This window comes from Halichoerus grypus, chromosome 14 (assembly GCF_964656455.1).
Source record: "Halichoerus grypus chromosome 14, mHalGry1.hap1.1, whole genome shotgun sequence".
In the NCBI taxonomy this organism is placed as follows: domain Eukaryota; kingdom Metazoa; phylum Chordata; class Mammalia; order Carnivora; family Phocidae; genus Halichoerus; species Halichoerus grypus.
Genome location: NC_135725.1, coordinates 57,303,646 through 57,330,092, shown reverse-complemented (window position 1 = coordinate 57,330,092; position 26,447 = coordinate 57,303,646). Strand labels below are relative to the sequence as shown.

The 26,447-nt window shown below is 37.7% G+C and overlaps 1 protein-coding gene across 2 annotated transcripts in view; it reads right to left on the bottom strand.

Moving 5' to 3' along the window:
- The window catches only part of UBE2R2 (ubiquitin conjugating enzyme E2 R2), a 109,058-nt gene that overhangs the window by 30,689 nt on the left and 51,922 nt on the right, over positions 1–26,447 (bottom strand). For both annotated transcript variants that reach the window (XM_078061393.1, XM_036069576.2), the window contains exon 2: positions 3,147–3,233. In XM_078061393.1, coding sequence (XP_077917519.1) covers positions 3,147–3,233 — 87 coding nt within the window. The remainder of the gene's footprint in view (positions 1–3,146; positions 3,234–26,447) is intronic.

Genomic DNA, 26,447 nt, shown 5'->3' with positions numbered 1-26,447 from the left:
GCTTTTGTTTTTTGATTGGGTTGTTTCATTGTCCCTCCCTCCCCTGCAGTTCTATTATAAATAACTCTGCAGTAAACTAACAATATGATATTGAGGTCCACCATGTGTCCACCTTAGGGGACAACACACGTGGGTGAGTAGAGAACCACCACCAAGAATATCCCTTTGGCCAAGAAGCAAGAGCCCTATTCTCTAGAATCACAAATACTGACATAGGCCCTCAAAAAGTTCAATTCTGGGGCGCCTGGGTAGCACAGTTGGTTAAGCATCTGATTCTTGGTTTAGGCTCAGGTCATGATCTCAGGGTTGTGAAATTGAGTCCCACACATCAGGTTCCATGACCAGTGAGATTCTCTCTCCCTCTCACTCTGCCCTTCCCACTCGTGTGCACGCTCTCTAAAATAAATAAATCTTTAAAGAAGAGTTCAATTCTGATACCATTTCTAAATGTAGCAAAGATAAATTAACTTATGTGAGAAGAGTCTCTTATTACCACCATGACTACATCAAATTAAATTGCTAACTATGACTTATCACTTCTTTTAAAAGAAAACTTTTATGGCATGGAAAACAACTGCATATTTGTAAGGTATGTATGCATTATTTTACCACTGAAAATTTTATTATGAATATGAAAAATATTTTTAAAGATAATGATCCAATGTTAAATCTTAAGGAGACAGAACTAAATGGCCTACCTTAATAGTGAGAAAATACTGGAAAGGGGAGTTTACCTACATTTTAATCCTTCACAGTTCTGAATTCCTTCCTTTGTTTTTTGTTTCTTATTTGAGAGGGATTTGGGAATTAGATAACTTGAGATGGAAAGAAGTGAATACATGGCTTTATGGTAAATTAGTTCTCAATAGCAAAACAAAAGCTTGTGTCTTCTCACTTCTCTCTTGCTATCTAAAATCTATCTATCTATCTAAAAATAAATAAAATCTCTCTATATATTACATGGACAGAGACACAAAAATATTTCTATGTGTACTGAACTCACTTTGAACTTATGAAACAGCGAATTGCTTCTATGTCTCTCTCCTACAATGGGTAACTTAGTTATACAAAATAATATAAGGGATTTACTATTGTTTATTCATATTGTGATTATGTCAAATACTAAAGATACTAAAACAATATTCTGGGAGCTTATTTCTGGAAATGTAACTATGTATCACCTCTTGAGCACCAGTTTGTTCTGTTTAAAGAAGAAAAGAGGGGTCCCTGGGTGGCTCAGTCAGTTAAACATCTGACTCTTGGGATGCCTGGGTGGCTCAGTTGGTTAAGCAGCTGTCTTCAGCTTAGGTCATGATCCCAGGGTCCTAGGATCGAGTCCTACCTCGGGCTCCTTGCTCAGCAGGGAGCCTACTGCTCCCCCTGCTTCTGCTCTCTCTGACAAATAAATAAAATCTTTAAAAAAAAAAAAATCTGACTCTTGATTTTGATCAAGATCTCAGGGTTGTCAGATTGAGCCCCACATGGGACTCCTCGCTGGGCACGGAGTCTGCTTAAGATTCTCTCTCTCGGGTGCCTGGGTGGCTCAGATGGTTAAGCGTCTGCCTTCGGCTCAGGTTATGATCCTAGGGTCCTGGGATCGAGTCCCGCATCGGGCTCCCTGCTAGGCGGGGGAGCCTGCTTCTCCCTCTGCCTCTCTCTCTCTCTCTCTGACTCTCATGAATAAATAAATAAAACATTAAAAAAAAAAAAAAAAAAAAAGATTCTCTCTCTCTCCCTCTGCCCCTCCCCGCTTCTAAAAAAAGGGGGGGGGGCACCTGGGTGACTCAGTCAGTTAAAGTGACTGACTCTTGATTTCAGCTCAGGTCATGATCTCAGGGTTGTCGGACTGAGCCCCGTGTCGGGCTCCGTACTCAGGTGGGAGTCTGCTTGGGATTTTTTCTCCCTCTGCCACTCCCCCATCCGCCCCCCCACCACCACAAACACACTCTCTCTCTCAAATAAATAATAAATAGAAAAGAAAAAAACAAAATGAAGATAATACCTCAAAGAAAAAGCAAGTTGTGAAAAACACTAAAGCTGCTCCAGTGTGCTAATTTATACAGATGGAGATCCAAATTCAGGACTCTAGAGTAAGTTCTCCATTTCTTGCCCACAAGCAATTCAAAGACTATGTTGCTCTGTTTCTGGAGCAAAGGAGCTTCCCAATATCCACCAGGCCAATAAAAGGGACTACCATAACTAATGCTGCCAATTTTAAAAAAGCAATTTTATGCTTGGACCACAGCTTCAATAAAATGAAACCACCTCAGAGCCTTATTACAATGAAAAATATTACAGAATGGTAAAGGAGTAGACTCTAAGGATATTTTACAGGATCCTGACATAATTATCCTGAGAAACAAAATGCATCATTCTAGCATCGTTACAGATTAGCCCAAAGGTAAGTACATTTCATCAACAAAACTAGAAATGATTCCCGAAGGCATGTGAATTTGTCCAGTAAAAGAACCTCACCTTGGATTTATTCTAAAAGAGGTTCTCAACTGTTCTGCAGCAATTCCTAAAAGGAGGCCAGTCCAAATGTAGTAGGATAAATTCCCCTAAAAACCTCAATTTCTGATCACAGCAACAGGTGACCACTGCTGTGACGCTACAGGATAGGTACACTAATTTGTATGTCTTTATATATACTAAATTTTTGAAATGCAAGTCTTAACACATAGGCATTATAATAATCTTAGCAATAAGCAACAAAGGTTTAAAGCCTTCTTTTTTTTTTTTTTTAAAGATTTTATTTATTTGACAGAGAGAGATAGCGAGAGCAGGAACACAAGCAGGGGGAGTGGGAGAGGGAGAAGCAGGCTTCCCGCTGAGCAGGGAGCCTGATGTGGGGCTCGATCCCAGGACGCTGGGATCATGACCTGAGCCAAAGGCAGACGCTTAACGACTGAGCCACCCAGGCACCCCTAAAGCCTTATTCTTAAATATAATATATACTGGTATTATAAAACCACCCTCAATTTTGAACCATTAAACTAGAGATTACTAACTAAAAGTGGGGAACCATGAATACTCCCTTGTGGCTACAGCATAACAACCACAGCATATGGAGATATAAAGGTTATTTTAAAGGACTGTTTCTAAAAAGTACATCTTCAGAGAAATTCACAACATATGTCTCTTACCTCATAAATGTTGGGGTGCCACATTTTGGTCAAGAATCTGAAGGTAGGTGGTGAATATGGGTAGTCAATAGGAAATTTAATATGCGCCTGAAAAGAAAAAAAATGAAATCGAATAAATCAGACTTCAGGTTTTTCATCTGCCTAATAATTCACCTTATTATACCCCAGTGCAACAAAAACTCCTTTCTACAGAGTAGACTCTTAGGATTAACAACTGCTCATATACATTTTGTTAGCCCCAATGTCAGTTATTATTAGCACGTTCTTATAGCATCTCTTCAAATATTTATAAGAGCTTATGTTAAATCACCAAAACTCAACATCCATATAATTTTTAATTAAACTCATAAGACTGAAAAACAGTATAGGTACAGGTGTGTCACACTAATTACTGCATTTTATCACAAAAAATAATTAACACAACCTTATGGTACATAATACAGTTTTTAACTCACCTAACTACCACCCAGAAATAATAAATCCTACCATTTTTTCTAATCATGCACTATCCTTTATTATTATTTTTTATTATTAACATATAATGTATTATTTGTTTCAGGGGTACAGGCCTGTGATTCATCAGTCTTATAGAATACACAGCACTTACCACAACACATACCCTCCCCAATGTCCATCACCCGGCCACCCCATCCCTCCCATCCCCCTCCCCTCCAGGAACTTTCAGTTTGTTTCCTGAGATTAAGAGTCTCTTATGGTTTGTCTCCCTCTCTGGTTTCGTGTTGTTTCATTTTTTCCTCTCTTCCCCTATTATCCTCTGCCTTGTTTCTCAAATTCTACCTATCTGTGAAATCATATGGTAATTGTCTTTCTCTGAAATGCTACTATTTTGATACAGCTCCTTCCAGCAGTTAATTTTGGTGTATATACATGTTTATTTCTTTACAAAACTTATTTTCAAAAATTTGAATATACTGCATTTTATACTTTTCTCCTATCCATAATCATACATTTTCCTATAAAATAGTCTCCAAATACATGATTGTTAGTGACTCTGTAATGTTCCATCATATGAATATATAGACGAAACATTAAAAAAAAAAAAAGATTTCTTTATTTTGAAACATTTGGGTTGTTTTCACTCTTTTGCTATTATAAATAACTACAGTTGACTGTCCTTGGCAATATCTCTTATTTCAAATATGAAGAAACCCAGAAAGACCCTCATCTAACAGTACAGTAAAAGAGCCTGAGGAAGGGACAGAAAGGACAAGCTAAGAGTAAATAAGCTAAAACCAACATGGCAAGTCAGGACACTCAAAATTTCTTTCTTCAATAAAAGCAACGAGAAAACTGGCAAAAATTTTAAGAATCAATTTTACAGAATGTAGAAAATAACCAAAGGTTTGCAGGAATTCAAAGAGCATCTATTTAAGAAAAAGAGCTGACCCTCAATAAGAACAGTGAACTCTGTGGTGTTTTAACATGCCCTAGTCCCACGCCCTGACCTCCAGAGCTATGGTAACCTTAAAACTAACAAATCACATTTAAAGTGAAGACAAGCAGCAACAATGTGCTGAAATTTCTTCAAAGCCTTAATCCCAAAGAATTATCACTATCTGACCTTTTTGATGGTTCCCTAGAAAAATTCACTTGCAAGGTTGTCTATATTTGACCTGATCTGTAGCTTGGACAGCATCAAAATAATTTTCCTTGGGTGTGGTTGTTGACAATGATAGACAGCTATTGAACTTCAAAGCTGCCTGTTAGGCTGAACAACAGACTAACCAAAAAATTTAATAGGGAAAGCAAGGATAAGATACACATAAGGGCTGTGAAAAACTCTAACAAATTCCTAAGAATACAGAAGACGAGGCCCATGTGTAGTGCTGGACATGTGTACAGGCTATACACACACTCAGGAAAGTCATGAGAATTCATTAGAAGGCCCTAAACTATCATCTCTGGCTGAATTTGAGGATCTGCACAAGGAGGAACTAAAGGCTAAGGCAGAGTTCAAAACTGGCTAGCTGAGTGTTAAAAGGTGTGCCTCAACATGCACACACAGCTGCTCTACAATGCCCAGGGAACTTGTTGGTTCCAGGAAATCAAATCAAATCAAACTAAGGAAATCGCTGTTCAATCATTAGCTGATTGCTTAGCTAACCAAGTGGAGACGTTACTGGCCAAACACAAGAATATAGACAAAACAGAACTGGGTCAGAAAACTAATTAAACAAGGAAACAATCACAATAAACAGCAAGAAAAAATTCTGTTGCCACATTTTATTACTTAAACATCCAACTAGTTTTCAACACATTACTACAGAACATGAGAAAAAAAACAACCTACAAAGTATGGCCTATATACAGGGTAAAAAACCAATCAATAGAAAATAGAAGCCCAGATACTGAATTTATCAGACAAGTCCTTAAATCAGCTGCATTGTTTAAAGGATTAAAGGAAACTGTGGCTAAAGAACTAAGGACAGTATGAGGGAAAAAAAAATATTTCGGCACACTGTGAATATCAATGAAGAAAAATTATAAAAAATAAAATGAATAGTTTTTTGAGAAAAAAAAAAGTATGAACTGTGGTCAAAAGTACAATAACAATAACAAAAAGCTAGATGGGCTGAACAGCAGATCTGAATAAGAGGAAAAAAGAATTTGTGAAAATGAAGATATGTCCATTTAGATTACCCCATCTAAAGAAATAAAAACAAATGTGACTCAGAAACCAACATATGCATTACTGGGAATCCCAGCAGGAGAGGAAACAAATGGACAAAAAAGAGTATTTGATAAAATAATGACCCCAAACATCCAAATTTAATGAAAAACATTAAGCCACATAAACAAGAAGTTCAACAATTGCCAGTAGAATAAACTCACAAAGATCCACATCTAGAAATATCATAAACTGCTGAAAGCCAAAGACAATCTTGAAAGCAGCAAGAGCACAATTAATCAAGCACAAGGAATCCTCAATAAGAGAGAACTTCTAATCAGAAGCCAGAAAACAGTGCTGAAAGAACAAAACTCATCAACCAAAATTTCTATATCCAGCAAAATTACTCCTCAAAAAATGAAGGTGAATTAAGACATTACTAGACAAATGAAAACTGAGAACTCATAATTAGCATACATTATAAATGTATTTTTTGGTTTATATCCCTTTTTTCCCCTATCTGATTGATTTTTTTAAAAAGATTTTATTTATGTATTTGAAAGAGAGACACAGCAAGAGAGGGAACACAAGCAGGGGGAGTGGGAGAGGGAGAGGCAGGCTTCCCGTGGAGCAGGGAGCCCGATGTGGGGCTCGATCCCAGGACCCTGGGATCATGACCTGAGCCAAAGGCAGACGCTTAACAACTGAGCCACCCAGGCGCCCCCCTCCATCTGATTTAAAAGGCAAATACATAATATAATAATTATAAATCTTGATGGGCACATTCGTGTGGCAGAGAAAAGTAAAGGGGAAGGATCAGACTTATGAAGAAGCAAAATTTTCCAAATTTTATTTTTTAATTCCAGTATAATTAACATAGTGTTATATTAGTTTCAGATGTACAACACAGTGATTCAACAATTCTATATATTACTCAGTGCTCATCACGGTAAGTGTACTCTTAATTCCCTTCACTTTATTTCACCCAACACCCCCATGTCAGGTAACTATCAGTTTGTTCTCTACATTTAAGAGTCTACTTTTTTGTCTTTTTTGTTTGTTTTGTTTCTTAATTTCCACATGAGTGAAATCATATGGTATTTGTCTTTCTTTGACTTATTTCACTTAGCATTACACCATCCATGTTGTTACAAATGCCAAGTTTCATTCTTTTTTATGGCTGAGTAATATTCCACTGTGTGCGTGCACGCACTTGTGTATGTATGTATATACACATACCCCATATTCTCTTTATCCATTTATCTTGGATGGCCACATGATTGCTTCCACATTTGGCTACTGCAATAAACACAGGGGTGCATATATCTTTTTGAGTTAGTGTTTTCATGTTCTTTGGGTAAATACCCAGTGGTGGAATTACTGGATCATATGGTGATACATTCTATTTTTAATTTTTTTAAAGATATTATTTTATTTATTTGACAGAGAGGAGAGCACAAGCAGGGGGAGCGGCAGACACAGGGAGAGGGAGAAGCAGGCTCCTTGCTGAACAGAGAGCCCAACAGAGACCGATGTGGGGCTCGATCCCAGGATCTTGGGACCATGACCTGAGTCAAAGGCAGACACTTAACTGACTGAGCCACCCAGGTGCCCCTGTTTTTAATTTTTTAAGAACCTCCATAGTGTTTTCCACAGTGGCTGCACCAGTTTGCATTCCCATCAACAGTGCACAAAGGTTCCTTTTTCTCCGTATCCTCGCCAACACTTGTTGTTTCTTGTGTTTTTGATTTTAGTCATTCTGACAGGGGTGAGGTGATATCTCATTGTGGTTTTGATTTGCATTTCCCTGATGATTAGTGATGTTGAACATCTTTTCATGTTCTGTTGGCCAACTGTATGTCTAGAAGCGAAATTTTTGTATACTATTGAAATTAAGATGGTATTAAATGATCTACTTTAGTTACAAGATGTCCCCCGGACAACCACTAAGAACAACTCAAAAACTGAATACCGCTTCATGATTTAAAATACCCAAAAAGGGAATACAAGGTAAATTCCTCAATTTGATAAAGAACATTGATTTAAAAAAACCCTAACTAACACTGTAATTAACAGTGACAGACTTAATGCTTTTCCCCTAATTTCAGAAACAAGACATGGATGTCTGCTCTCACTACTTCCGTTCAAGACTATACTGAAGATGCTAGCTAAGACAATTGAGCAAGGGAATGAAATAAAAGGTATCTTGGTTGGAAAGAAAGTAAAGTTATATGTATTTGCAGATAACCTAACCTTGTATATAAAATACTCAAACGAATCCACTCAAAGTTATTAGAACAAGTAAACAAGTTCATCAAGGTTGCAAGATAAAAGATCAATATGCCAGCATCAATTATATTTCCATATAGTATCATTTAAATAAACTGAAAGGAAAATTAAGAAAGTACCATTTACAACAGCATCAAAAACAATACTTAAAAATAAATTTAACAAAAGTGACACAAAACTTATACTCTGAAAAATACAAAACACTGTTGAAAGAAATTAAAAACCTAAACAAATGGAAAGATATTGCATATTCATGGATTCCAAGACTTAATACTGTTAAGATAGCAATCCTCCCCAAACTGATCTTCAGATTCAACATCATTTTATGGAAATTCCAGCTTCCTTCCTTACAGAAATGGAAAAACTGGTACTAAAATTCATATAAGGTTGTAATTCAGGGGACCCAGAATAGCCCAAACAGTCTTGAAAAAGAACAAAGTTAGATGAGAAGAAAAAAGAGGAAGAGACTGAAAAACTCTTGTGATAAGTTCACAATCCAGAGGCAAAGGCTCACTGAAAGACTGAGCCCTAAACACAGGAGTAGAGAATGCTTCCCCCTCCCCAAAATCTTACCACCATATTACTGAGACCTATTTAAAGAGTTCCTTATATCTGGGTACATCATATCCAGCTATCAAGAAAAAAATCACAAGCATACAAGAAGGAGAAATAAAAAATAAAGAGCAATTATCACAATGAAAATATGGCATAGATTTTGGAATTATCAGACTGGGAATTTAAAATAACTCTGATTAATATTCTAAGGATTTTAACGAATAAAGCAGATAGCATGCAAAAACAGCCAGCCAATGTAAGCAGAGAGATGGAAATCCTAAGAAAGAACCAAAGAGAAATGCTAGAGATTAAAAAACACTGTAACAAAAACGAAGAAGGTCTTTGATGAGCTTATTAGGACTGGAGACAGCTGAGGAAAGAATCTCTGAGCTAGAGGTTATATCAAAAGAATTCATGAAAACTGAAAAGGAAAGAGAACAAAGACTGAAAAAAACAGAATATCCAAAGACTGTGGGGCAACTACAAAAAGGTGTAACATACATGTAATAGGAATATGAGAAGGAACAAAAGACACGTACCATAAAGAAAATGAAAAAACAACCCACAGAATGAGAAAAAAATATGTTCAAATTATTTTTCTGGTAAGGGATACATATCCGGAATATGTAAAGAATGTTTATAATTACAGGCGTCTGGATGGCACAGTCAGTTAAGCATCTAACTCTTGATTTCAGCTCAGGTCGTGATCTCAGGCTCATGGGACTGAGCCTTGTGCATGGCTCCGCACTCAATGTGGAGTCAGCTTGGGACTCTCTCTCCCTCTGCTCCTCCCTACCCTGCTAGCTCACGCTCTTTCTCTTTAAAAATCTTTAAATTAAAAAAAAAAAAAGAATGTTTATAACTAAACAATAAAGAGGAATACAGGTATCCTTTGCTTTTCAAAAGTTCAGATCACACCACTTTGCTTTTACAGAACAACATTAGTACCTATTTTCACTAACAGAAAAAAAGTCTAAAGGGGGGCGCCTGGGTGGCTCAGTCGTTGAGCATCTGCCTTCATTCGGTTCAGGTCATGATCCCGGGGTCCTGGGATCGAGCCCCACGTCGGGCTCCCTGCTCAGTGGGAAGCCTGCTTCTCCCTCTCCCACTCCCCCTGCTTGTGTTCCCTCTCTCGCTGTGTCTCTCTCTGTCAAATAAATAAATAAAATCTTTAAAAAAAAAAAATCTAAAGAGGATTTTCATTTCTGTGGGAAAAAAACACAAAAAGTGAAAATAGAATTCAGTGTTTGTTTTGCAAGCTATTATAGAAGCAGTGTGCACCCTGAGCAACAAATGTAGTGCTGCCAATGTCCTTCAGCATCTCACCACCATAGCTTTGAACTGTGTCTGTGAGCATCTGTGCTTTATCTGGATTTACTTGTGTATCTGTTGGTAAGATATGCCCGAAGGTCTCAGAAAAGCCTAAGAGAAGTTATGTTTTGGGTCTAGGAACACTCAAATTTTTTTCCATATAAATTAATAGTAAGTGCTTCTTCACTTTATACCATTTTGGCTTATAAAAGTTTTCTTTTTTTTTTTTTAAGATTTTATTTATTTACAGAGTACAGAGTACAAGAAGGGGGAGCAGCAGAGGGAGAGGGAGAAGTGGGCTCCCTGCTGAGCAGGGAAGCCTGACGTGGGGCTCGACCCCAGGACCCTGAGAACATGACCTGAGTTGAAGGCAGACACTTAACTGACTGAGCCACCCAGGCGCCCCTTATAAAAGTTTTCATAGGAACACTCTACTTTCAAAGAGTAGGGGGAACCTGTAACTCAACTGAAAAATGGACAAAGTATGTGAATAAACATTTCTCCAAAAAATATGATAAACAAATGGCCAATAAGCACAAGAAGAGATGCTCAACATCATTAGCCACAGGGAAATGAGTATCAAAAGCATAATGAGATACCACTTCAAATCCACTAGGATGGATATAAAGACACAGCAAAAACAGTTCTAAGAGGGAAGTTTATAGCAATACAGGCCTATCTCAAGAAACAAGAAAAATCTCAAACAATCTAACCTTCCACCTAAAGGAGCTAGAAATAGAAGAATAAACAAAGCCCAAGGTTAGTAAAAGGAAGGAAATAATAAAGATCAGACTACAAAAAAGTAAAATACAGACTAAAAAAACAACAGAAAAGATCAATGAAACTAAGAGCTTATTCTTTGAAAAGATAAACAAAACTGATAAAACTCTAGCCAGGGGCACCTGGGTGGCTCAGTTGTTAAGCGTCTGCCTCCAGCTCAGGTCATGATCCCAGGGTTCCGGGATTGAGCCATGCACTGGGCTCTCTGCTCAGCAGGAAGCCTGCTTCTCCTTCTCCCACTTCCCGTGCTTGTGTTCCCTCTCTCTCTCTGCCAAATAAATAAATAAATAAATAGTCTTAAAAAAAAAAACCTCTAGCAAGAATCATCAAAAAAAAAGAAAAAAGGGGCACCTGGGTGGCTCAGTCGTTAAGCGTCTGCCTTCGGCTCAGGTCATGATCCCAGGGTCCTGGGATCAAGCCCCACATCAGGCTCCCTGCTCGGCAGGAAGCCTGCTTCTCCCTCTCCCGCTCCCCCTGCTTGTGTTCCCTCTCTCGCTGTCTCTCCCTGTCAAATAAATAAATAAAATCTTTAAAAAAAAAAGAGAGAGAGAGAAAAAAGCACAAATAAATTCAGAAATGAAAGGGAAGTTATAACTGATCTTTTACTTATTTTACTTATTCTTATCCCACAGAAACACAAAGGATTGTAAGAGACCACTATGAAGAATTATATGCCAACAAATTGGGTAACCTAAAAGAAATGGATAAATTCCTAGAAACATACAATCTTCCAGAACTAAATCAGGAAGAAATAGAAAATCTGAACAGACCAATTACTAGTAATGAAATTGAACCAGTTATCAAAAAACTACCAAAAAATAAAAGTCTAGGACCATATGGATTCACAGACAAATTCTACCAAACATTTTAGAGTTAATACCTATTCTCTTCAAACTATTCCAAAAAATAGAAGAGGAAGGAAAGCTTCCAAATACATTCTATGAGGGCAGAATTATGCTGATACCAAAACAAGACAAATACAGCACACAAAAAAAAGAAAACTACAGGTCAACAGAGATGTGAACATAGATGCAAAACCCGCAGTAAAATAATAGCAAACCAAATTCAACAATACATTAAAAGGATCATACACCATGATCAATTTGGATTCATTCTAGGGATGCAAGGATGGTTAAACATCTGCAAATCAAGCAACAATGATACACATTAACAAATTGAAGGATAAAATAATATGATCATCTCAATAGATGCAGAAAAAGCATTTCATAAAATTCAACATCCGGGGCGCCTGGGTGGCTCAAGTTGTTAAGCATCTGCCTTCGGCTCAGGTCATGGTCCCAGGGTCCTGGGATCGAGTCCCACATCAGGCTCCCTGCTCAGCGGGAAGCCTGCTTCTCCCTCTCCCACTCCCCCTGCTTGTGTTCCTTCTCTCGCTGTGTGTGTTTGTGTGTGTGCGTGTGTGTCTCTCTCTCTGTCAAATAAATAAATAAATAGTCTTTTAAAAATAAAGAAAGAAAATTCAACATCCATTTATTATAAAAACTCTCAACAAAGTGAGTACAGAGGGAACACACCACAACATAATAAAGGCCATATGTACCAAAGCCACAGATAACATCACAGTTAATGGTAAAAAGCTGGAAACTTTTTCCTCTAGGATCAGGAACAAGAAAAGAATGCCCACTCTTGACACTTTTATTCAACATAGTATTAGAGGTCGTATCCACATCAATCAGACAAGAAAAGAAAAGAAAGGAAAGGAAAAGGAAAAGGAAGAGAGAGAGACACGCCTGGGTGGATCCTAGGGTCCTGGGATCGAGTTCTGCATCAGGCTCCTTGCTCAGAGGAGGGCCTGCTTCTTGCTCTGCCTGCCGATACCCATGCTTGTTCTCTCTCTCTCTCTCTGACAAATAAATAAAATCTTAAAAAAAAAGAGAGAGAAAGAGGAGAAAGGGAGAGAAGGGGGTAGGGAAGGAGAAAGGGAGGAAGGGGCAGGCATCCAAATTGGAAAAGAATAAGTAAAATTGTCATTATTTGCAGGTAACATGATACCATAAAAAACCCTAAAGACTCCGCCAAAAAACTATTAGAATAAATGAATTCAGTAAAGTTGCAGTATAAAATTAATACACACAAATCAATTACATTTCTATATGCTAATGAACTATCAGAAAAGAAACCAAGAAAATGGAAAACCATTCTATGCTCATGGATTAGAAGAACAAATATTGTTAAAATGTCTACGCTACCTAGAGCAATCTATACATTCAATGTAATCCCTATCAAAATACCATCACCTTTTTTCACAGAGCTGGAACAAATAATCCTAAAATTTGTATGGAACCAGAAAAGACCCTGAATGGCCAAAGGAATGTTGAAAAAGAAAACCAAAGTGGGTCGCATCACAATCACAGACTTCAAGCTCTATTACAAAGCTGTAATCATCAAGACAGTATGGTTGTGGCACAAAAACAGACACACAGATCAACAGAACAGAATAAAGAACCCAGAAATGGACCCTCAACTCTATGGTCAACTAATCTTCGACAAAGCAGGAAAGAATATCCAATGGAAAAAAGATCGTTTGTTCAACAAATCGTGTTGGGATAACTGGACAGCCACATGCAGAAGATGAAACTGGACCATTTCCTTACACCATACACAAAAATAGACTCAAAATGGCTGAAAGACCTAAATGTGAGACAGGAATCCATCAAAATCCTTGAGGAGAACACAGGCAGCAACCTCTTCAACCTCAGCTGCAGCAACTTCTTGCTAGACAGGTCTCCGAAGGGAAGGCAAAAATGAACTACTGAGATTTCAGCAAAATAAAAAGCTTTTGCAAAGCAAAGGAAACGGTCAACAAAACCAAAAGTCAACTGACAGAATGGGAGAAGATACTGGCAAGTGACATATCTGATAAAGGGTTAGCATCCAAAATCTATCAAGAACTTATCAAACTCAACACCCAAAGAATAATCCAGTCAAGAAATGCGCAGAAGACATGAACAGACATTTTTGCAAAGAAGACATCCAAATGGCCAACAGACACATGAAAAAGTGCTCAACATAACTTGGCATCAGGGAAACACAAATCAAAGCCACAAAGAGATATCATCTCACCCAGTCAGAATGGCTAAAATTAACAAGTCAGGAAATGACAGATGTTGGTGAGGATGCGGAGAAAGGGGAAACCCCTTATACTGTTGGTGAGAACGCAAGCTAGTGCAGCCACTCTGGAAAACAGTATGGAGGTTCCTCAAAAGGTTGAAAATAGAGCTACCCTATAACCCAGCAATTACACTACTTGGTATTTACCCCAAAGATACATGTAGCGATCAGAAGGGGCACGTGCACCCCAATGTTTACAGCAGCAATGTCCACGACAGCCAAACTATGGAAAGAGCCCAGATGTCCATTAACAGATGAATGGATAAGGAAGATGTGGTATATATATACAATGGAATACTACTCAGCCATCAAAAAAAAATGAAATCTTGCCATTTGCAACGGCATGGATGGAATTAGGGGGTGTTATGCTAAGCGAAATAACCAAATCAGAGCAAGACAATTACCATACAATCTTGTTGATATGTGGAATTTAGGAAACAAAACAGAGGATCATAGGGGAAGAGAGGAAAAAAATAAAAGAAGAGGGAGACAAATCATAAGAGACTCTTAATCATAGGAAACAAACCAAGGGTTGCTGGAGGGGAGATGGGTGGGTGGATGGGGTAACTGAGTGATGGACATTAAGGAGGGCAAGTGATGTAATGAGCACTGGGTATTATATAAGACTGATGAATAACTGACCTCTATCTCCGAAACCAGTAATACATTATATATTAATTGAATTTAAATAAAAATTAAAAAAAGAAAGGAAACCAAGAAAACAATCCTATTTACAGTTGTATCAAAAAGAATACCTAGGAATAAATTTAACTGAGGAGGTGAAAGACCTGTATTCTGAAAACTATAACAAAAACACTGATGAAAGAAACTAGAGAGGACACAAATAAATGGAAATACATACTGTACTCATATAAGAATACAGTTAAAATGTCCATACTCCCAAAGCAATCTACAGACTCAACCCAATCCTTACCAAAGTACCAATGGCACTTTTGACAGAATTAGAATAATCTGAAAATTTCTATGAAATCACAAAAGATCCTGAATAGCCCAAGCCATCTTGAGAAAGAAGAACAAAGCTGGAAGCACCTTATACTCCCTAATTTCAAACTACACTAAAAGCTATAGTAACTAAAATAGTATGGTACTAACACAAAGGCAGCCACAGAGATCAGTGGAATAGAACAGTCAAGAAATAAACTCACACTTATGAGGTTAATTAATCTTCGACAAAGCAGACAAGAATATACAATGGGGAAGTCTCTTCAATAAATGGTTCTGGCAAAACTGGACAACTACATGCAAAAGAAGGAAATAACCACCTTCTTATGCCATATACAAAAAAACTCAGAGAGAATAAAAAGTTAAATGTTTTTAAGCCTGGAAACCTAAACTCCTAGAAGTTCTAGAAAACACAGGCTGTAAACTCTTAGACATCTGTCTGAGCAATATTTTGAGAGGGGGGATCTATCTCCTCATGCAAGGGAAACAAAAGCAAAAATAAGCAAATGGGGCTACACCAAACTAAAAAGATTTTACATAGTCAAAGAAACAAAACAAATAGGCAACCTACCAAATGGGAGAAGATATTTGCAAGTGGTATAACTAATAAGAGGGTAATATCCAAAATAAAAAACTCACACAACTCATTATCAAAAAAGCAAACAATCCCTGGGGCGCCTGGGCGGCTCAGTCGTTAAGCGTCTGCCTTCGGCTTGGGTCGTGATCCCAGGGTCCTGGGATCGAGCCCTGCATAGGGCTCCCTGCTCTGCGGGAGGCCTGCTTCTCCCTTTCCCACTCCCCCTGCTTGTGTTCCCTCTCTCACTGTGTCTCTGTCAAACAAATAAATAAAATCTTTAAAAAGAAAAAAAAAAAAAAGCAAACAATCCAATTAAAAAATGGGCAGAGGACCTGAACAGACATTTCTCCAAAGACATACAGATGGCCAACAGACACATGAAAAGAGTCAACATCACTAATGATCAGGGAAATGCAAATCAAGACCACAAAGAGATTATCACCTCATACCTGTCAGAATGGGCAACGTCAAAAAGAAAAATAACAAGTGTTGGTAAGGATGTGGAGAAGAGGGAACTCTTGATGGAATGCAAAATGGTGCAGCCTTGTGCACCATTGCGCACTCTTGATGGAATGCTAAATGGTGCGGCCACTATGGAAAACAGTATGAAAGTCCCTCAAAAAATTAAAAATAGAACTACTATCTGATCAAGCAATTCCACTTCTGGGTATTTATCTGAAGAAAATGAAAACACTAGTTCAAAAAGGTATATGCGCACCTATGTTCACTGCAACATTATTTACAAAAGCCAAGATACAGAAGCAACGTTTAGTGTCCATAGATAGATGAGTGGATAAAAAAGATGTGGTGTATATATACAATGAAGTATTACTCAACTATAAAAAAAGGAATGAAATCTTGCCATTTGCAACAATACGGACGATACCTAAAAGGTATTATGCTAAGTGAAATAAGTCAGGCAGAGAAAAGCAAATACTGAATTATTTCACTTTATGTGGAATCTAAAAAATAAAAGAGACAGAAACAGATTCATAAATATAGAGATCAATCTGGTGGTTGTCAGAGGGGAGGGAGGCAGCAGACAACATAGGGGAAAGGAATTAGAAGGAACAAACCTCCAGTTTAAAACAAAAAAGACATGGGGGTGCAATGTACAATATAGGGAATATAGTTAATAATACTGTAACACTTTTGTATAGTAACAGATGGTAGCTGGATTTATTAAGGTGATCACTTTGTAATGTATATAAATGTTTAATCCCTATGTTGTACACCTGAAACTAATATAATATTGTAATGTCAACTACACTGCAGTAAAAAAAAAAAAAAAAAGATGAATGGTCTCAATTCAGTGGTGTAAACTTCTGCTTAACAAAAATTAGGAAACTAAAAAATTAAACCAAAACCAGCAGAAAAAAAACTGAATTAAGATAAAAGTGGAACTCAATGGAACTGAAAAATGTGAAAACAAGGAGAGAGACATTAATAGAAGCTAGATCTCTGAAAGGTCAAGAAAACTGATAAATCTTTAGCCAAACCGATAAAAAAGGAAATGTACAGGGGGGTGCCTGGGTGACTCAGTCGTTAGGCATCTGACCTGTTAGGCTCGGGTCGTGATCCTGGGGTCCTGGAACCGAGCCCCGCAATGGGCTTCCTGCTCAGCCAGGAGCCTGCTTCTCCCTCTCCCACCCCCTCTGCTTGTGTTCCCTCTCCAGCTGTCTCTCTCTCTCTCTGTCAACTAAATAAATAAAATCTTAAAAAAATAAAAATTAAAAAATTAAAAAGAAAATGTATAAATACCAGTATTAAGACCAGAACAGGTGACAGCACTACTAATCCTACCAATATTAAAAGAATGATGAGGAAATATTATATATAACTTTATGCTCACAAAATTCAACAAAGTCTATGAAACAGACAACTCAAAAAGCACAAAGCACCAAAGCTACTTAAGATGAAATATATAACCTGAATGTCCTGTATCTATTAAGAAATTGAATTTTGGGGCACCTGACTGGCTCAGTTGGTGGAGTATGTGACTCTTGATCTCAGGGTTGTGGGTTTAAGCCCCACATTGGGTGTAGACAGAAAGAAGTCTCCTGAGCCAGACAGCATTAATGGCAAATTCTATCAAATATTTAAGGAAGCAATAACACTAATTTTGAATAAACTCTTGTAGGAAATGCAATAAGGGGAAATAATTTCCAATTCATCTTATGAGGCCAGCAATACCCTGATACAGAAACCAGACAAACACATTCTAAGAAATTAAACTACAAACCAATATCCTTTCTGAACAAAGATAAAAAAACCTCAACAAAGTATTTATGAATGGAATCCACCAATATATTAAAAAGAATAATAAATCGTGACCAAGTGTGTTTTATCACAGAAATTCAAGACTACTTCAACATTTTAAAACCATAATTCATTTTACACTGTGTAAAATATGTGTAATTCAACAGATTAAACAAGAAAAAACACAGGATCCGTACTGAATGGAGCACTGGGTGTTATACGCAAACAACGAATCATGGAACACTACATCAAAAACTAAGGATGTAATGTATGGTGACTAACATAACATAATAAAATAAAACTTAAAAAAGAAAAAAGAAAAACAGGATCATCTCAATAGGTGCAGAGAAAGCATACGAAAAAGTAAACATCCAATTCATAATTAAAAAAAAAAAACGGTCGGCAACATAGGAATATGAAGGTATTTCTTTAAATGGATAAAGGTTATCTACAAAACCCTACAATTAACATCACACCTAATGGTGAAAGACTGAATGTGGCCTCCTCTGAGATGGGAAGTAAGGCAAGGAGGTCCACTCCTATCACTCCTATTCAACACTGTACGGAGGTCTTAGCCCATGCAATAAAGAAAGAAAATAAATAAAAGGCATACAGATCAGAAATAGAGAACTAAAACCATCTCTATTCACAGATCACAACTGTCTATGAAGAAAAACCCAAAGAATCTATAAAAAGCACTCCTAAAGCAAATATATGAGTTTAGGAACGTTGCAGGATACAGTGTCAATATACAAAAATAACTATTTCTATGTACTTGCAATGAACAATTGAAATTAAAAATAAAGTAACAGCACTTTGAAACACAACAATAAAATACCTCAATACGAAAGTGTTACAAATTATAAATACCACAAAAACAAGTTCTTATAAAAGTTTCCTATAAATGCCTTAACTGAACCTGGCCAGAAATTTTTAGTGTACAAATACAAGAAAGATAAGACAAGGTGCCTAGGTAACCCATTTTCCTGCAGCTCTATCTACATAACTAGAATCCTAGAAAACATTTATAGCAAAACTTAGTATTGCTTTTAAATTTAGTAGGCCAAGGGGCGCCTGGGTGGCTCAGTCGTTAAGCGTCTGCCTTCAGCTCAGGTCATGATCCCGGGATCCTGGGATCGAGCCCCGCATCGGGCTCTCTGCTAGGCGGGAAGCCTGCTTCTCCCTTTCCCACTCCCCCTGCTTGTGTTCCCTCTCTCGCTGTCTGTCTCTCTGTCAAATAAATAAATAAAATCTTTAAAAAAAAAAAAAAAAAAATTTAGTAGGCCAACCTGAAATACTTAAAAATAGAGCCAAACTTTCCCAAAATGCTGTAAGTGGGGTCCAAAAATTTCAAGTGCTACACTACTATGAGTTCATTAAAAGACCAAGGAGCTAGGCACCTGGGTGGCTCAGTTGGTTAGGAGTCTGCCTTCGGCTTGGGTCATGATCTCCAGGTCCTGGGATCGAGTCCCGTATAGGGCTCCCTGCTCAGCAGGGAGTCCCCTTCTCCGTCTCCCTTTGCCCCTCCCCTTGCTCATGCTCTCACTCTAATAAATAAGTAAAATCTTTAAAAGAAAAAAAAAGAAAAAAGACCAAGGAGCTAACTCCCAATCACATTTTGCCCAAATTTGTATTACTGAATGGTTTTTCACTATGTAACAGGACAAGTTATGTCACCTGTGCTCAGTGCTACTGAAAGACTGAACTTGAGCTTAAACTTAAAATCGGCAATTAAATGAGAATTAAAATTCTTATACTGAAAGCACTGAAGTAGCAAAAATAAGTATAGAAATCTAGATGCCTCTCCCTGGCCCATTTTGTATTATATGCTTTTTAAACTTTTCTATTTGTTTTGATCCTAGAGCTCAGCATTCATGAATGAGCAAAACGGGGCTAAACAAAACCCTATCTGATTAGCTCTGAAATCTTAAGGAAGCAAAGTAGTAAACTAGTAACACAGGCATGCATTATTGGTACTTAGAAGAATAGATACAGATGTTCATAACTGCTTCCTTTACAGAATGGTCTCTCCGCAGACAAGCTTAAGTTATGGTGCGGAGGGCAGTTGGATCACTCTAAGTTCAGTTTCTATTCTCTACCTTAAACATTTTCTGTGCCTGAAGATTCCTAAGATCCAAGGTCAGGAAAATTCTGGAATATTCACTGGGACTCAAAAAGATAGTATTTAGGATATTCTCAAACTACAACAAGGAAGTCATTAAATAAATCATGTGCTGGTTTCCAAATCACCAAGAAGCAGTAGGAGAACAAAAAAATATATAAACCATCTTGCACTGCCCCCCACCAAAAGTAATAAAATCCCCAATCACTTCTTAAAACTTAAATTGTAAATAAGCCTATTTTCCCATTTTTCATTCAAAATCTTATTAAGCATTTTCAGTCTGGATACTGAGGACCTACAGATGAAAATCTCACACACATCCCACCTCAAAATCCAGCTAAGAAAGAATCACAGTAGAACACCTAACAATACGTTCTTATGTAAAGAAAAGTGATTTAGTCTGCTGGGCAAAAACAGGAAAGACTTCCCTGGTACTGTGGTTAGGTGTTGCCTGATAGTTCCCTGGTAGATAAAAGCAGAGGAAACAGCATGAAGGCACAAGGTGCAAAGAGTGGTAGTTAAGGATGTAAGGATACAGGATGGTCAGGTATGGCTAGTGGAATGCTTGCTGGTAACTACAAGATAAAACAAGACTGGATGAAGATAGGTTGAAACCTTGTTTAGGTGATAGTAGGAAGTTACAGAGTATTTAATTTAAAAAAATAACAGCAAGATGTATATTTTAGAAAAATGACTCTGAAAAGCACTGAAAAGGTGGGCTGGACAGAATAAAAGACAGAGGTAAGTTAAGAGACATTTCCTATCTTTCCATTTAATCAATCTCATCTCCAAAATCTGTACGTACTTTAGAAAGCTTTACTAATTATTATGTAGTTATATAATCTTTATCTGGATAAGACTGTGAAAATTCCATAATAAGCAGGGAATTCTACAATAAGTTGAAAATGAAACCTCCTCTATCACTTTTTTTTTTTTTTAAGATTTTATTTATTTGCCAGAGAGACAGCGAGAGAGGGAACACAAGCAGGGGGAGTGGGAGAGGGAGAAGAAGGCTTCCCGCAGAGCAGGGAGCTCAATGCCGGGCTCGATCCCAGGACCCTGGGATCATGACCTAAGCCGAAGGCAGACGCTTAACGGCTGAGCCACCCAAGTGCCCCTCCTCTATCACTGTCTATGGGGGAAATTAGATTGTCCTTTCTAGAAACAGAAATAATCAATAAAATTTAATATTATCTGTGTAGCCAAATGTTTCGGTCTCCCAAAATGTCTTCCTAGACTACTAAATACATTAGAAGAAATCTTTGCAGAGTAACTAGGTATAGCTGCATGAAAAAATTTTTAAAGATTTTATTTATTTGAGAGAGTGAGCAAGAGAGAGCACGAAGGAGGAGGGGAGGGGCAGAGGGAGAGGGAGAAGCAGAATCCCTGCTGAGCAAGGAACCCAACATGGGGCTCAATCCCAGGACCCGGAGATCATGACCTGAGCTGAAGGCAGACACTTAACCAAATGAGCCACCCAGACATCCCTAGTTGCATGAAAATTTATAAAGAACGTATGATATGTAACAATATGAAAAGCAGCACGGAAGGGGAGCCTGGGTGGCTAAGCCTCTTCAGCATCTTACTCTTGGTTTCAGCTCAGGTCTTGATCTCAGGGTCATGAGTTCAGGGCCCTTGTTGAGCTCCACACTGGATATGGAGCCTACTTTAAAAAAAAAAAAAAAAAAAAAAAGCAGCATGTAAGAGAAATGGTTAAGGATATCCACTCAAGACGCTAGACTGCCTGGGTTTGACTCCCAACTCTGTCACTCATGAGCTATTATCTCAAGCAAGATACTTAACTTGTGTCTCTTTCCTCATCAGCAAAATAAAGTTTATAGTACTTTATTACACAGCTTGGTTTGAGGATTAAATGAGTTAATGGTTGTAAAATGCATTAGGACAGTGGCTAAAACATAAAAATATGTAAGAGTTTTGTTGACTGGATATTATGGGACTACTAACTTTTTCAACTGCAATAATAGTATGATTACTTTTTAAAAGGGAGCCTTTATACTTTAGAAATACATGCTGAAATATTCAAAAAAGATATGATGTCTGAAATCAATTACAAAATAATGGGCAGGAGTGGATAAGGTACATATAAAATAAGATTTGCTATGAGTTAATTATGGAAGCTGAGTGACGGGTATACAGGAGTTTATTATACTCCTATTTCTTTCTACTTTCATATTATGGAAAATTTTCAAACCTACAAAAAACTTAAAAAAAGGGGATGACTAATATACAATTTTTTTTAAAGCGTTAGGGTTCTTTGCATAACCAGTATAATCATACCATTATAATAGCAATAGATGCCACTATTAACCAAATGAACATGGTGGAACTTTGCAAGGTGATCATAAAATTCATGTAAAAGAGAAAATGTAGGAAAATAACACTGTTTTTAACAAAAACCAGTAATGGGGGGGCCCTACCCTAGCAGACAGAAAAGCAACCTATAAAGCTGCAATAATTAAAAGAGGAAATGAATCAGGTCAATGATATAGAGTGGAGTTATTAAGCAAATAATAAAGGCAACACTTCAATTAGGTAGGAAAAGGATTCAACACAGTAAAGTTGAGGAAAATGACTCTCCCTTTGAAGGGATGATGATGCTTACAGACACTGGAATTGAAAATTAGACTTCACTTTCAAGGAGAAAAAGATCAAACCTTATCTTTTTTTTATTTTTATGTTTTAAAGATTTTATTTATTTATTTGAGAGAGAGAGAGCGCACGTGCACACACACAAACGGGGAGCAGCAGAGGGAAAGGAAGAAGTAGACCCCCCACTGAGCAGGAAGCCCAATGCAGGGCTCAATCCCAGGACCCTGGGATCATGATCTGAGCCAAAGGCAGACACTTAACCAACTGAGCCAACCCAGGTGCCCCCAAACCTTATCTTTAAGAACAATCAACAACACTGGTAAAGATCTGGACAATCCTTGATCTCCCCAGGAATAAAAAAGTTCATATACTAGTAGCAAAAGATTGATTATTCTGTAGCCATAATAAAATAGCCACCAGAAACAGTTTTAAATTGCTTAATCAATACCTGACAGTTCTAAGGGTATGGAACAACAAGAACCAATTTTAAACCCACATAAAAACAACAACTTGTCTTGGTGACTATATATTTGCAAGCCAACCTATCAGTGACAGGCCCTTGCTTCTGAAAGCCTGCCAACGGGAACACACTTCAAACACACTTCTGAATACCAACCAATCATTAAATGTCTTACCCAACTAATCTTGCTTCCACTGCTGATGCCAACCTACCATGGCTGCAAAAAATAAACTAATCCCTAAACTTTACACTTCTCAAAACCATATAAATATCAGTAGTCTGCTCTACTTGGACAGACTGTGATTGACCAGTAAAGCTCTTAAGCAAGCAATAAACTCAGATTTGTGTTTTTTGGTTCAAATACTAAAGAGTGGTCTACTCCTCTGATACGCTGTTCGGTAGCTATTACAAAAGATGTAATAGACCAATATACACCAACAGAGAAAGATACCCAGGATATGTTAAGTAAAAAACGTAAATGGCAATATAAAGGTTGATGTTACTTAAAAATAATATGTATCATGGGGCGCTTGGGTGGCTCAGCTGGTTAAGTGTCCAACTCTTGGTTTCGACTCAGGTCATGCATCACGGTCATGAGATTCTGCCCCACACTGGGCTCTGCGCTCAGTGGGCAGTCTGCTTGAGATTCTCTCTCCCTCTCTCTCTAAAATAAACAAATCTTTAAAAAGTAAATAATATATCATATATAACATGTAAAAAATAATGTGTGTATCTGAGAATTCTATTTATGTTTTCACATGTGTATATTCCATGTACATAATATATAGAAAAAAGACTTTAAAGATGTATTTCTCACTACTGACAATAGTTATCTCTGGGGACTAGAGTAGTGGTAGAAGTGAAGGAGGGAGGGGCGCCTGGGTGGCTCAGATGGTTACGCGTCTGCCTTCGGCTCAGGTCATGATCCCAGGGTCTTGGGATCGAGCCCCACATCGGGCTCCTGACTCAGCGGGGAGTCTGCTTCTTCTTCTCCCTCTGCCTCTCCCACTGCTCATGCTCTCTCTCTCTCTGTATCTCTGTGTCTCAAATGAATAAATAAAACCTTTAAAAAAAAAAAAAAAAAAGAAGTGAAGGAGGGAATGAAGATGGGCCAACGGGTCATTAAAAGAACTAGCCTAGGGGCGCCTGGGTGGCTCAGTCGGTTAAGCGACTGCCTTCGCAGCTCAGGTCATGATCCCAGGGTCCTGGGATCAAGTCCTGCATCGGGGTCTCTGCTCAGCAGGGAGTCTGCTTCTCCCTCTGCCCCTCACCCTGCTCTCATGCTCTCTCTCACTCTCTCTCTCTAATAATCTTTAAAAAAAAAAAAAAAAAAAAGGAACTAGCCTAACTTCTAGATGACTGATACATGAACATATATTTTATAAATTAAAAAAAAAAAAGATTTTTATTCATGACTTTTCTATACATTTCTATATATCTGCTTTGCAATAAAAATTGACATGTGAGGGGCACCTGGGTGGCACAGTTGGTTAAATGTCTGACTCTTCGTTTCGGCTCAGGTCATGATCCCAGTGGGATTAAGCCCTGCATAGGGATCCGTGCTCAGCTCGGAGCCTGCTTCAGATTCTCTCCCTCTCCCTCCCCTTCTGCCCCTCCCCCTGCTCTCTCTCACGCACACGCACGTTCTCTCACTCTCTATCTAAAATAAATAAATAAAATCTTAAAAGAAAAAGAAAATTGACATTTGGAATGATAAACTCAAAGGCCTGAAGTATACAAATTAATATAAAAAAAAGTTTAACAAGAAGACAAACGCAGTGGGTCATCTTAATCTTCAATTAATAATTTTTACCTATTAAGTTTTTATTGTAATAGAAAAGTACAGTATATTTTTCTTTCCAAAATGTGTAAATATGAAATGTATAAGCTACAGCTAAATATATATAAATTTATATATTTTATATATATATATATAGCTTTGGATATCTGATATCCTTAGAGGGTCTTGTGGGTCACACGTGGAATGTGACACATTCAAACATCTTTATTTTGGAAATTAGGCATTGCATATACAAGCAGCTGGTTCTTTCTGCAGAAATATTTTCCTAGTTATCAATAAGCTTTTGCTTAGTCAAACTATCTGTATCCTTTTAAACTGTAAAAATGGAATAGTTCCTTACACCTAGCACTCAGTTAGTTGCCCAGTTCTAAATTACCCAGCAGACATTCCACCACTGTTGTGCTAAGGGATGAAAACAAAATAAAATAACTAAATAAGTTAATGAGATCATGACCTGAGCTGAAGGCAGACACCCAACCAACTGAGCCACCCAGGCGCTCCTTATCCATTTATTTCTGAAACTGTTAAGTAAATGTACTACAGTATAACCTTTACCCAAGTTCATATACACACAGTCTAGTTTTAAATATCTGAAGTTTACCCTTTACAATTTATTCATGAAGTACAGCTTTAAATTCGACTAGTATATGGCTATGTCAAGAAATATAAGAAATAGGGGCGCCTGGGTGGCTCAGTCGTTAAGCGTCCGCCTTCGGCAGGGTCCTGGGATCGAGCCCTGCGTCGGGCTCCCTGCTCCGCAGGAAGCCTGCTTCTCCCTCTCCCGCTCCCCCTGCTTGTGTTCCCTCTCTCACTGTGTCTCTCTCTGTCAAATAAATAAATAAAATTTTTAAAAAAAAGAAAGAAATAGAAGAAATAAATCTGAAAGGTCACACCTAAAAATATACATTTTTGTTATTTTTGTTATAGAAGTAATTTACACTCTGATTCTTTTTCAGGCAACTTCTTTTATCTTTCTTGACCAACCTACAAACTCAGAAGGGCAAGTACTTCTGAAATAGTTTCTGTACCATTACTACTATATGCCTTCTCTAAAATGCTCAGGCCATTCCTAACTGTACCCTCAATGATATCAATGAACTCATCAGACATCTGTTCTTAGTTATTCAGATCCCTGAAGATTTATGTTAATATTTTCATTTACTCAGTCATTCAATATATTACTGAACACCAATCACGCTGCCAGTACCAAATATGGGAGGTAGAAAACAAAGATATTTATAACACTATCCCTACCCCTGAATGGCTATGGTCTAACTGAAAAGACAGACATGCAAGGAAAGGATTACAAATTAAGGGCCTTAAATAAGATATCTAGTAGGTACTGAAAGAGCACTGTGAAAGAAATGCTTAACTCTGCCTGATATGATTAGGGGAAGATTTATAGAAGGGTGATACCTGAGGTAAACTGAGGCCAAAGTGGAAAGGGACCTTAAAGGCAGAGGGAAAAGAATGTAGAAAGGCTTACACATGAAAACAAAGGCAGACATAGTAGGAATGAACACAAGAAGACTTATTTTAAGACATTTAGCAAGTATAATCAATGAGACCTAGTGACTGATTTGATTTGGGGACTGAAAGGGAAAAACCATGGATGACTCTCAAATTTCTGGACTGAGGAAATAGGTGAACAATGACAAATGGCAGTGGCAATTAAATAATACTTACAAAGGCTTACTAAGTGGCAGGCACTGGACTAAATGCTTTATATGCATCACTTCATTTCACCATTCAGTTGTGAAATTAAAAGGTAAGTATGTATAAGCCACAAATGCAGACGACCTATTAAATGAGG